The sequence below is a fragment of the Periplaneta americana genome, chromosome 10 (assembly GCF_040183065.1).
Source record: "Periplaneta americana isolate PAMFEO1 chromosome 10, P.americana_PAMFEO1_priV1, whole genome shotgun sequence".
Classification (NCBI taxonomy): Eukaryota; Metazoa; Arthropoda; class Insecta; order Blattodea; family Blattidae; genus Periplaneta; species Periplaneta americana.
In genome coordinates, this window is record NC_091126.1 from 95,334,550 (window position 1) to 95,348,916 (window position 14,367).

The 14,367-nt window shown below is 33.9% G+C and overlaps 1 protein-coding gene across 1 annotated transcript in view; it reads right to left on the reverse strand.

Moving 5' to 3' along the window:
• Window positions 1-14,367, reverse strand: part of LOC138707906 (delta-aminolevulinic acid dehydratase-like) — an 82,393-nt gene that overhangs the window by 17,268 nt on the left and 50,758 nt on the right. Inside the window, exon 5 of the mRNA XM_069837952.1 lies at window positions 1,888-2,120. Coding sequence (XP_069694053.1) covers window positions 1,888-2,120 — 233 coding nt within the window. The remainder of the gene's footprint in view (window positions 1-1,887; window positions 2,121-14,367) is intronic.

Sequence of the window (14,367 nt, forward strand, 5' to 3'; positions counted from 1 at the left end):
AAATTATATATGAAATGCATGTTACATACAAATTCTGGTTGACGATTTTACATGCGTTTGATTCTACATATAAGTAAAATAACTCTCCATATTATCCTACATATTAAAAAAATGACTGCACTTACTAGTAAAGGCTGGTTCACAATAAACTGGGAACAGAAACTACGAGAACGCGAATGGAAATAATGTTAAAATAAATATATTTAAGTGTGAGCATTCTCAATAGTTGAAAAAATATTAATCACCGGTTATAGTTAAACACAATTGTAATTCCTTTTGTTTGAATCTTTTCGTTTGAATATTTGGAGTTGCATATGGCCTGGTTGATTTACACAACTTGCAACGATATTCCTTATGGAAGAATATGGAATATGGAAGAACTTTAGTTACAAGAGTCAACAAATGTGCCACGAAAGCAACTAGGCAAAACAATACCATTTGTGATACAACATATTAATGGAAGTTAATTTTCTTCATTGTTTTATTGTTACTTTTTAAATAACTTATTAATTAGCAGGAATTATTTTATATATTTTAAATAGTTTACATGTTAACTGCTTTTAACCTTGACATTGTTTGTACTCTAATCTTGTAAAGTTTTTTTTTTACTTGGTTATTTAACGATACTGATCAACTGCGAGGTTATTTAGCATCGATGAAATTGATGCTAACAAGATGATATTTGGCAAGATAAGGCCGAAGATTCGCCATAGCTTACCTGACATTTGCCTTACAGTTGGGGAAAATCTTGGAAAAAACCCAACCAGGTAATCAGCCCAAGTGGGAATCGAACCCATGACTGAGTGCAACTCTGGATCGATAGGCAAGCGCCTTAGCCAACTGAGCTACACTGGTGGCTTCTTGTAAAGTGTTCATATACTGTAACATTCATACCTAAATGATCTGAAGATGGTGAAACATTGCCGAAAACGTTCATCTGTGTAACATTGTCATATACATTATGCTAATTTAGTGAATAAATTTCACTTAGCATTTGATAAGCTATTGTCCACACCTGTGGAGTAACAGCGCGTCTGACCGCGAAACCAGGTGGCCTGGGTTCGAATCCTGGTTGGGGCAAGTTACCTGGTTGAGGTTTTTTCCAGGGTTTTCCCTCAACCCAATACCAGTAAATGCTGGGTAACTTTCGGTGTTGGACCCTGGACTCATTTCACCGGTATTATCACCTTCATTTCATTCAGATGCTAAATAACCTGAGATGTTGATACAGTGTCGTAAAATAACCGGAATAATAATTAATAAGCTATTTTAGACGGCAAATACACAATACATAATTTTCTATTTTCTACATTCACTTCACTTATGCTTCATGGTTTCATTGCTAATGCCACAACAATTTCTGAACTTGTACATGGAAGTAAATACCAAAAGTGTAAAATGAATGAAATTTCAATATTCACAATGGTCGAAAAGGTACAAATAACATCTAGCTAAAATAATTCAAGTAGGATAAAATTCACTCAAATAAAGTATACAATAATGAATAAAATAAAACGACAAATAAAATGTAATTAAGCATATGAAATTTGCTTCATAATTAATTTATGTTGGTTGTGGAAGCTACTATAAGAGAAGATATGCGAAATGATATTACATCGCAAATGAGCATCTTCCACTGAAATAAAAGGATTGTTATTCAAAACTGTTTCAACTGTTATATTATTATGTAAAATGAAGCGACTGCACAGTGGGATAGAAATGCTGAATTCGTGGCCAAAATTGAAAAAAAATCGTTTTTATTTTTTAGGAAAATATTTGTTCCACACTGAATCTATGATAGTTCAATCATCTTCTCGTGCTTAAAATTGTTAATTTGCTATAAATACGAAACTTAAACCCTGAATAGTTACAATTGATTGAACTCACTGCAGCTCTTGAAGCAAGACCTTTACTCCCAGGTGGGAGTTGGTAACATTTTCGATCACTAAATATAGGTGCAGATTTGGTGACATCCCGAAATGGACCATAGAAACCAGAAGCAAATTTGGCAGCATATGATAACACACCAACGCGGTTTCCAAGTCCAGCATCAATAAGGGTCTTTTTGATTGCTCCAATTCGCCCATCCATCATATCTGAAGGGGCCACAATATGGGCTCCTGAAAATGAGACGAAGACGTGAAATTCTACAGGCATCTTTAACAACACTATTTTTACTGTATTGTGATTTAAGTTTGCTCTTAATGTACTGGCTTACATTCTGATCAAAGTCTGGTGTACATGCAACTAATACATTAAGCATTGTTATATATTTGTACAAACGAGAATTCGATAACTACTAAATTTATAATTATTTTTACATTTTTGTAGAAGTTATATTTCTTTGAATGATGTGTACTTTAGCATTGTTCTGTAACTATATTTTTTGCGTTTATTATTTAAATCATCAATTTGTTTAATTCTGTTATCTCACTTTCACAACCTCCACATAAGTATACTAACACAAATGTTCCTATTGCCTGCATTATTTGGAAGATTCTTGGAGAAGGAAAATTAATTTTATAGTTCCAGGTAGTATAGATGATGGTGATTGGCTCTTCTCTATTATCACCTTAATTGGTATTAATTTTCAATTTGTGTATTTTGTATATACACAGAGTTCCTATGAAGACTGATCCCACTTTAACTTCTATCTAACAAAATCTGTTGGCGTATGGCGAATGATCATATGTATGTATTTATTAACACTACAATTGGGTATACACCCGGTGGCAGTGATATATAATATACAATAATTACAATTACATTAAATAAAACAAATAAAATAAAATAAACGTAAATCTTTAAATAGTAAATGCAATAAACCTAGGACTATAAATAAAAACTATTCTATAATAATGCCTATGATAAGCAAAAGTAAATCTAACTTATAAAGTACTTCTACTTCACCCAACTATTACCAATTTAAATAATTACATATCGCCTTAATTAATTACATACCAACTTAATTACATATCATCTTAATTAATTACATATCACCTTAATTTATTTACATATCAACTAAATTACATATCATCTTAATTAATTACATATCAACTTAATTAATTATATATCAACTCAATTAGTTACATGACACAACTTAAATAATTACACTGCACCTCCAATTACATTTTCAGTCTAATCTTCTCAACCTTTCCTTAAATGTATTGATTTTAAGAGGACCACCCTGAAAGATTGCCGCAGGTAAGCTGTTCCAGTCTACTATTGTGCAGTTAACAAAGGAAAATTTTGCCACATCAGTTCTTTGTTTTCTACATTTAAACTTCCTAATATGATCAGCCCTTCCTAAGTATGATGGTGTTGCTAATTTAGCATTGATATTGGTCCATGCTTTGTGTCCCATTTGTGCCTTAAACAATGTGGTGAGTCTGGTTTTTCGTTGCCTTGATTTGATAAGTTCCCACCCTAAATCTTTCACTATCTCCTCACCGTGTCCCTTCCCCATTTTGACATATTTTGCTGCCTTGCATTGGACCTTTTCTATTGAATCGATTTAGTTTTGTCTGTATGGATCCCAACCTACTGCTCCATATTCCGTAATTGGGCGAACAAGGGTTTTGTATGCTAATTCTTTTGACTTTCGGTTAGATTTCTTCAGAATACGCATAGAGAAATGTAGTGCTTTCCAGGCTTTCCTTGTGGTATTAGTGACTTGTTCCTCCCAACCCAGTTTGTTACTTAAATATATACCTAGGTATTTACAAGTGTTCACTTGTGGCACCGATGTACCATTCAGCTGATATCCGAGACAAATTTCTTTATGCGTTCTACAGAAGGATATTGACTTACTTTTACTGACATTGATTTTCATTTTATTTTCTGTCATCCAGGTTTCAATAACGTTAAGATCATTTTGCAAGGTGGCAAATTTGTCTATATATTATACAGTCATCCGCGAATAACCTTATCTGAGACGTAGTATTTCTATTTATATCGTTTATATATATATATATAAGAAACAATAGAGGTGCAAGGACCACCCCTTGAGGCACGCCTGATGTTACATTTCCTAGTTCCGATATTTCTTTTCCTAGTCTGACATTTTGGGTTCTGCTCTCTAAGAATTTATTTATCCATCTTACTACACATTATATGTTGGTGTAAGGACAAATCTATATCCCACTCCACTACTTACTGCTTAGCTTCCTCAGGATGGGTGTTCCACACTGCAGTCATTAAGGCGACAAAACACTACTTGAGATTGGCCTGTATAGGAACTCTCTGTACAGCTTAAGCACAGAGGACTCTGGTCTAAAGATGACCAACAGAGGAATTTTCACATTGTTTCTACTTTTTATTCCTAATTTTGTTAGAATAGAAATTCCAAATTTACTTTCTTTCTACAAGGGAAGCTGTATAAGATCCATCCAAGCTACATCCAGAGCCAGGCAGATAATTAATATATTGCTAAGAGTCAGGGGTTGTTCATTTTTAAAGGCTAGTAGGACTAAGCCTCACCAATTATTATAATTTTGTTAGAATAGAAATTCCAAATTTACTTTCTTTCTACAAGGGAAGCTGTATAAGATCCATCCAAGCTACATCCAGAGCCAGGCAGATAATTAATATATTGCTAAGAGTCAGGGGTTGTTCATTTTTAAAGGCTAGTAGGACTAAGCCTCACCAATTATTATAATTACTATTAATACATTTCTTAACATCATGTTACGAATCTCTTTCTTAGCACAGCATGGCTGTGGGATAGCTGTGGAAATTGTGACATGGGCTAATCCACAGGTAACTAAAATTGGTTTGTCTAAGTCAATTCCACAACTAATGTTAAAACTCTGTTATGCTATACCAGTTTATACTAGTTGTGAATCAGTAAAACCTACTACTGGATTGCTAATATTGCGATAAATTTGTCATGTATACTGATTTATAAATTTTCTTAAAATAATTACATATATTAAAACAATTTTATAGCCCTACTCAGTATAAACTTCAGATTTTTAGCATCTGTATTAGGTTCACTGGCCAGCATTGTGAATTGAAGATGTATATTTCTGAAATGGATAATAAACACAATCACCACAAAAGTTTCAAGGCAATTGATCCCAATCCAATTCTCAGAATATACAGAGTGTCTAAGGAGGAATGTAAAATATTTCAGGATAATGTAGTTTGGATTAACCTACATCGATTTAACATGATATACTTATGTTTGAAGTCTAACGGTTGGGTAGAAATTAAGGGAAGGAATAAGAAATACTGGAATGTCTTGTGGTTCCCTGTACTGTAATTGACATGTTATGCCAGATCTATTGCACACGGCAGCATCTGAATACAGCAATGCCAGCACAACACACACAACTGAATACACATTCACTTGACATTTAGTGAATATGCAGACATGCTTTTCGTTTATGCATTGACTCTGTTGAGGAATACAGACGATGTTTTCTCAACTGAAGGGTTCCATTTAGCTGTGTGTTTTCCCGTGTTTATTGGTTGTTATCTAAAACTGGCAAGCTACTAAGTGTTTCGTTGAGGTCGGAAAGAGAACCAGTACCGGTGCCTGATATGAATTTACAATTCATGAAATCCATAAGAAGGGCAACCTTAGTAATCTGTCTTGTATAATTATTTTATTTTCTTACTCAGTTTGTCTGCTAGCATTTGCATCAAGAGCACTGAGCTCCATATTAGTAGAGGTCAATGGTCGAGAGAGACAGAGAGAGCAAGGCAGTTTACAACATTGTCATATCGTACTTCATGCGCATGTGCAATACAAATAGCACAGGAGAGAATTCAAATTATCAAAAGACAATAATGATCTTAGCCATTGATTACTGTAAACATGACACCAAACAAACCCTCTTTCCTCATAACAATATTCTTTGCACGATTCTCAATCCCACAACAGATGTGTTGTAGCCAGCATCATGTTGGCCAACATCATTCTGCTCGTCAGTGTTTTTAAAATAATTATACATCTTAAACATTACTTCCTGCATCTGCCTGCGCAGTACTTGTCTTTTTACAGTCTCTCCTTCCATTTATTTGTCTCATACACACCCCAGATCACACATAACAGATTGATCAGCCTTATAGGCTTTGAAGGCAACAAATTTGATCAATTTCACTATGGTGCCATGTAGTGATTGTGAAATAAGTAACTTCTTATAACTCTCATTTGAAGAGGGATATCCTGAACTAGCACCAACAGATGCGTCGTGCATGTGCATTTGTTTTCTGGTATATAAACACTGAGGATTTATGTAGTTGTTGTTTAGTCAACTGTCCGGAGACAGGTCTGAACTTCACAAGTGACACCAATAAGGCACCATTTATGAGGCGACTAGGCCAGGAGATAATGGGGTGGGTGGCCAGTTTCTTTCCCCCTCCATTGCCGACTAGCTACATATTACACTAGTCTAACTTCAGATGAATACGTATTAATGTATTAAATACTCTTAAAAACAACTCAAAATGCCAAAGTTTTGTTGTGTTCCTAGATATAAAAACCAGGGAAAGCTTTTTGTCTTCATTCAGGTCCCGAAATATTCCGAATATATCCTTTAAACCTTAAAAAAATATAACTAATTAAATTCTTTTTCTTCTTCCTATCACTTATTAAGCCTGGTGGCCTGTTACGATCTAACTAATTAAATTGCGCCTCAAAAGTGTTAGCTATTAAACAAAGGTGATTACTTCAAGTAAGGAATTGCTGGCTAAAGATTCAATTTTGGAAGAGGGAAAAGATAATTTAATAACAAATATGCAACCTCGACAGCAAGCTATGTTAGCTTAGATTATATTCAGTACTTGTAGGAGTCTCTGAAGTTCATGCCTGCAGTAAACTCTCGATTAACTGAGATGTTTATTATCCAAGACGATCTGTAGTGAAATCCATTTCGTGAATAATGTTTTTAATGTACATACTGTAGACTATATTAAAACTATGTTTTAACTTCAAATTTTCAAAATCATCCAAAGTAGTACAGTATTCAAAACTGCATGTCCTTAACCTAAAAAACACACGAATAATTGTGATACTACTGCGATCATATTATATCATCCTATCAAACATTGCATTTGATCTTTCTGCAACTAGAGAAAAAAAAATACGAGGAATTCAATCTCGACAGTCTATTCTCTATGAAAAGAAACACATTGGTGGCTGCATATCCTGTTTTTGGCATATGGTACTTAAATACTAATGATTAAAGGGGCAATATTCATCTTCGACAAAGTTCCTTTTTTTTTTTTTAATTCGTGCACCTCATTCTCAAAGTTCTCATTTAGGTTCGTGAACATTCAATTTACTCGTATCTATATTCTGTATACTGCAGATTTTCCTATCCATCTCTTAAGGAAATCGTTCAGTATTAAAGAAGTTTACGCTATTATATATTGTAAATTAAATTAAATTATGAGGTAAGAAAATACTGAATTATATTAAATTATACTAGGTTACACAAAATAATTATAAATATAATTTTGACACACACAGAAAACCAACAAGCAGAAGAACACAATCAACTGTAGCATATGACATAATATAGCTGTACAACATGTGGTGCAGGGAATGCTCCTGCCATCAATGGTAAAACCAGCAAATAGAGATTATAAAGAGTGGACACTGAGCGAATTTTCCTATCTTTTGTTTCTCTGTGCGCCAGCGTTTAGTTCCACTTTCAAGTGCTAGAGGTTAGTGTAATCGAGCACACACTAAGATAATAACTGAGAATAGAGTTGGGACACAGGACCCAAACATCACCTACCTAATCCAGTAACGCTTTGCTTCAAATAAGTTCAAGTTAACAGCTTTTCCTTATTTCTCAGTGACAAACTAGTTGTAATAATAATTTTTTATATTTTATATATAATAAATTATATTATAAAATAATATAATACATTATAAAATTATGTATCAAATTGGTTTAATATTTATATACAATATAATATAGGTATATGGTTTTACTTCTCATAGGAGTTTTGTTTTTCCATTTTCAGCGCTATCAAATCATTACATATTTTAATTGTTGTTGGGGTCAACGTCCCAACTCTCATTATAAAGGAACTCTAGAGTCTAGACATTACAGATAATGATGGATTTATTATTTCATCGGTCCAATTTATTTTATTTGAGTACATAATGTACCTAGATGTATTAATTTGTGTGTTATATTTTCGCTGTGTCAACTGCTAGCTGGTGTGATGTCAGTGCCAACTCCTGGGAGAAAGCAGAATCTCACTTTCAAACAGGTTTGAAGATCATTGAAATCAGTCCTGCTACATCAAAGGTACCGACACGAAGTGTCCATACTGTATAATTATCTATACGCTGGTAAAACTTCGCATAAGCTATCCCTATTTACATGGAGCAACTTTATTTCCATCTAGTGGTTGTTACCAACCAACAATGGCGATCCTGGTGGTTGTTCTCTTCTACATGTTACTGGTTTTAACATGGGGATGGCCATTCTGTTATATACGTGATTAGGACACACACACACAGTACTGTATATGTTAGTTTTACTTATTCAATGTATTGAAACACTTACACGTGAACAAACGAACTCAGGAAGCACTTGTTACAGACTGATTCCGGTTGGTTTTACTGCACAAGCTTGTGACATCACATACCAGAAATGCTACGGTGCATGTAGAATGTAGCCAAGTGTTGTCCTTACGAAATTTTCCTATTTTTTTTAGCATAGTTATAATGAAATTTAGGCCTACCATAATATTAACACAGTAAAGCAGTTATTACTTATTCAGTGATTATACAAGTGTTAAAAGAGTGTATCCAAGAATGAAGGATCAAGATGACACAATTCATATTATAGGTACACAAGTACATGACCACGTGCATCAAAATCATGACACACAACTTAAGTTTCAATGAACAATGTCTAAAACAACAGATAACATCCAAATACTCCAGAGTCAACATATGGAACATAACATACCCAGAAAAAAAAAAAAAAAAACTACGGTACAGCAGAAAAAGCCTACAGTACATACAAAACAATATCAAACATCTACCAGTACACTGCATAAGGAAACAACACAACATTAACACATACAAACTACATATTTTACAATTAGCACAAACATTATACCACACACAACTTGAAGAAGTCATAGTACACACAAACAAAATAACACAAATAAGCCAGAAAATCGAAAAAAGAAGACATAGAAACAAACTAACATCACTAAGAGAGCAACAAACTACAACATACCACAAGAAACAAAAATTCAACCCGAGAATATTCGTCACAACCAACGTTATATTCAACCACGACGAAACCAAACTACTTGAAAAGGGACTAAAAACATAACCTACAACCTAACATAACAACAAACATAAATAATTGAGGTGTATAGTTCCAAAAGTCGACACCTGCCATTTTTATGAAAAATGAGTTACGACCATTTCTTATATTTCTGGGTTGAAATACATTGGAAAAACACCATTTCATCCTCCAAAACTTGATATTTCTAACATAAATCAAGCTTTAAAATATGGAGTTTTTTTCCAAAACCCGACTTATTTTCTTAAGGTATTGTTCCAAAACTCGACATATGCAGTTTATTCCAAAGTCCGACATTTACACTTCCATTGTGTGAATTATGAAGGCCAGTAACATTCCAGAAGTCGACATCTTTGCTCAAGACAAAGAAAGTGTGTGATTTCTTTATGCTACTAGAGTTTTCTTTTAGAATTTCATATTTCTTCAGTGCACGGAACTTACTGGGAAAATCGACAATGGAACTTTAGCTGAATCAGAATAATATATGCTTCATTATATTGGTACTTCAGAGCTGTGCAGATTTTTACAACGTGTTGATGTGTTGTGTGAGCTTCTTATAGAAATAAAATTTCCATAGAATCTCATAGGCCTATACAAATTTTGCCTTTAGAGCCTGGGGGTGGAAAAAAGAGAGTCGGTGGTACAAAGAACTAGACAAAACACAGAAAAGGGATAGGAAGTTAAGTTTTATGCTAACTGTAATGTTTGTCTTTACAGTGATTGTGCGATGCTTGCCTGTATTTGATAATTTTTTGTATTGATTATTGGTAGCTACTCTCTCAGAACTCAAAACTTTACCCATAAACCAATGAAGTTTCCTAACTCAGCGTGATTTCAACCACTTTTACAAAGTGTTTTACAGTGTTCCTAATAAGTTGGTTCAAGATGAATTCATATTGAATACACAACAGCTGATTATCCTAAAACATATTTTGTTAACAGAACAGTGAGAGATCAGGGGATGGGAGCAGGTCGTGTTCTACCAGTTTACCAACAAACTTTCTTAAAAATCTTGCAAGTGTCAAAGAATGGGGTGGGACTTCTATTTAAGTGGCATTTAAAAATTGGCCTTCCGCCAGTAAAAAAGGAAGAGAAGAGGATACATGTAGCAAGAAATGTGAAATAAAGTGATATACTATGAAAGATTTCATCGAACAATTAGGTAAAATGAGTCACTCCATTTCCTTCATACCAACAGATAGAATTTTTTATGGAATTGAGAAGGAGGCAAAGAAGATGAACATTATGAAATCCTAAGATTACTGCAATATCTTCAACAACAATGACACCATAAACAAGTTAAGTATAGACTGTCCAGTTTATGACTGGAAAACGAATATACAAACTGTTTTGAAGCCACCAAATGGCTGGCATTTCAAACTGAAATTCTGTAAAAGAATCAAGATAAAGGAATAAAAAATGGAGTTGCGATAAGGGGAGAACAAAACTATAGAAGAATTGTAAATTTGTACAAAGGATTTTGAAAAAGGGGAAAACGTGCTCTGGATGGAAAAATCACACTTCCACAAAAGCACATGCATAATCTTTAAGGAAGAACTAAGTAATGTTAACAAATTACTTAAAGAAATGTTTAAGATAACCGGAGAGACATGGAAACTTTGGAATATTGCAAGAATATTACAGACCGTATTTATAACGAGGATGAGTATGAAGAAGATTGACTATCTGTGAACCACAGGGAGTAGAGAATTTCAGGATTTAAAATGTACACTTAATGAAGGTTAAATATAATATTATATATATATATATATATATATATATATATATATATATATATGACAATTGTTTATTATATTCCATGGATTCAATAAAATTAATAGCTTTTTAGTATAAAATGTGGATTATTTATGGCAAATAATATTATTAGAATTTCCAAAATCCGACATAAATTTTATTGTAAGTTCCAAAATCCGACATATATTTTATTGTTAGTTCCAAAATCCGACATATGCAATAGTTAGTTCCAAAACACGACATGTCCAAATTTAATAATCTAATAACTCTTACAAAAATACATACTTTTAGTTCAAACATGTAATTTTATCCTCAGCTTTACTATTAAAGACTATTATAAAAATTTCCTGCACATCTCAACACTGGAAATACTACAGATAGTTTTTTGGCTTTTTCTCTAAACCACTTAGAAAGCAAATGTCGGGTTTTGGAACTATACACCTCAATTATAAACACAGAAACAGCAATACAAAGCACACAAAATCAACACAAAGAATACATAAGACAAGGCATAATAAGAAACATAAATAATACATACAAACCTATAATAATAAGTAAACAACAACACAAAACTATAAAATCCTGAAAACCAAGCAACAAAAACATAACCTAACTTTAGTCAAAGCCGACAAAGGAAACTGCACAGTAATTATGAACGAACAGGACATGCACAATAAAATTGAAACTTTCTTCACAGACAACATCAGACAACTCAAAAATGACCCTACAACACAATATCACAACATAATTAAGAACACAATTAACAACAACAACAACAACAAAACAAGTGAAACAAATCAAACCCAGACTAAACGCACTACCGTACCCAAAATACACAAAGACAAAATTTCAATCTGAATACTAGTAAATTACCGAAATGCACCAGCACAGAAATTAACAACATAGGCCCTACATGGACAAAATCACAAGAAACAGCATAAACTCCACAACAGTAAAGAACAATATAATAATAATAATAATAATAATGATTTATTTTAGCTGGCAGAGTTAAGGCCGTAAGGCCTTCTCTTCCACTCAACCAGCAAAAAGTGTATATACATATGCATGAACTTACAAAGACAACTTACAATATAGACATAGTAAACAAAATCAAGAACAAACACACATCCCACACAGCGCAACACTAGCAACTTTCGACATTACCAACCTACTGTATACACTAACATAGCAATAAAAGAAACACTACCTACATATACCAGAACAAATGCTCAACAGTAACAACATACCACAGAACACATCAAAGAAATCCTATAGACACTACTACTCAGCAAAATTACTTAACACACAACAACAAATACTACACCCAAACTGAAGGTCTACCCATGGTATCACCCATCCCAGCATCCTAGCCGAAATTTTCATATACAACATAGAACACACACATATTGTAAACAATAACATTTGATGGTACAGATACGTAGACGACACACTAATATGATACAAAGGAAACAAAAGACAGATTGAAAACCTACACAAACACATAACCAAATACACCTGAAACTACACTTCACACTAGAAATAGAAAACAAAAATTCATAAATTTCTCTAGTGGCATGCAGTAGCAAGACGTGAAGAGAAGCAGTGCCTGTATGTATGCCATTGCTTGACTGGGCTTCGATGCTTGTTGCCTACATACAGGTTTCCAGGGAATTGCTTCCCCGAAAACATTATCACTGCACGCCACTGAATTTCTTAGAAATAACAATAACAAAAAATAGACAACAAACGTAAGTTCAAAATATACAGGAAACCCACTACCATGGTAACACACATACACAACACCTCCAATCACCCCACACAACACGAACACACGGGCATTTCGATCCATGATACAGAGACTCATCAATATTCCTATGAGCCAACAACATTATAAGGAATAAATACATACTATCAAATACATAGCACAGGAAAATGGATACAACCCCAATATAATAGACAACATCATAAGAAAGACGAACCTATAATCTGTAATAGATTGTAAAATAATAATCCGTGGCGCTACAGCCTACGAAGGGCCAAGACCAACCAGCCGGCTGCTGGCCTCACGGCCACATGCCGAAGCAGAGGTGAACGATCATCCAACCAGAATGGAGGTATCGTGTGGTTAGCACGATGAGCCCCCAGCCATTATAGCTGGTTTGTGTAACCGGATTTTGCTATCATAGGATGCCTTAGACCACGACGCCACGGCGTGGGACTGTAATAGATTGTACAGGGAATAAATAAATAAATACAATAAATACAATACAAGATTAAATGCAGACAAGAAAACGCAACACAAACACAAGAACAAAACAAATACATAACACTAACATACGAAAACAAAAACACATACAAGATTGCATCATCTTTCAAGAAACTAAAATACAACATTGGATACAGAACACACTACAAAAACATCTTAACACACAGACAAGACACACAAACAAATACAACTTAACAGGTGTATACAAGTTATCATGCAATAGTTGCACGACTTCTACATTGGACAGACTGCAAGATCATTTCAAACACAATACAAGGAACATATCACAGCCGTAACCAAATCACACAACAATTCAACCTATGCAGAACACATCACAAACTCCAATCATAATTACAGCAACATGGACACTGGTATGAAAATACTACACATCCAGGAAAGAAAAGAAAAAAAAAAAACAGAAATTTGACACTCTAGAACAATATGAAATTTACAAACATACAAAAACACACCCTCAACACATCTTGAACACTCAACTGAATTTCAAAACACACACCCTTTTCGACACAAATATGAACACAGCCCACCACAACAGGAAACCAGAAGATATTGCTGAACCTCACTAGGCTTCGGAGAATGGCGGACACCATGTCGAAACTAGTCAGCCAGATAATTTACCATAATATTAACACAGTAAAGCAGTTATTACTTATTCAGTGAAACAACTAAATTTGATTTGCCGTTTGTTTATAGGTTAAAGCTCATGCACATGTAACATCTTGTACAGTTGTCCCAAGAAAAAATGGCCAGGCTCTTGTTAGGATCAAAATCAAAATTTTAACATGTGGTTCACTCATTGTCATTTCAAAGGCAGATATTTGGCCTCCTAATCAATAATCGGGGGTTAATTGAATGTTCGTCACTCGGATGGTCTTTGCATGCACTATCTCTGGTCTAGTGGTTAGAACTCTGCTCTCATATACTTACAGAAAATTTGGGTTCAATTCCAGCTGGATTTTTTTTATAATATATAATTTTTCATTTCTTGTGATTTATCGTTTCTAAGTTTGTGCCATTTTTTGTTTATTGCACACCATGAAC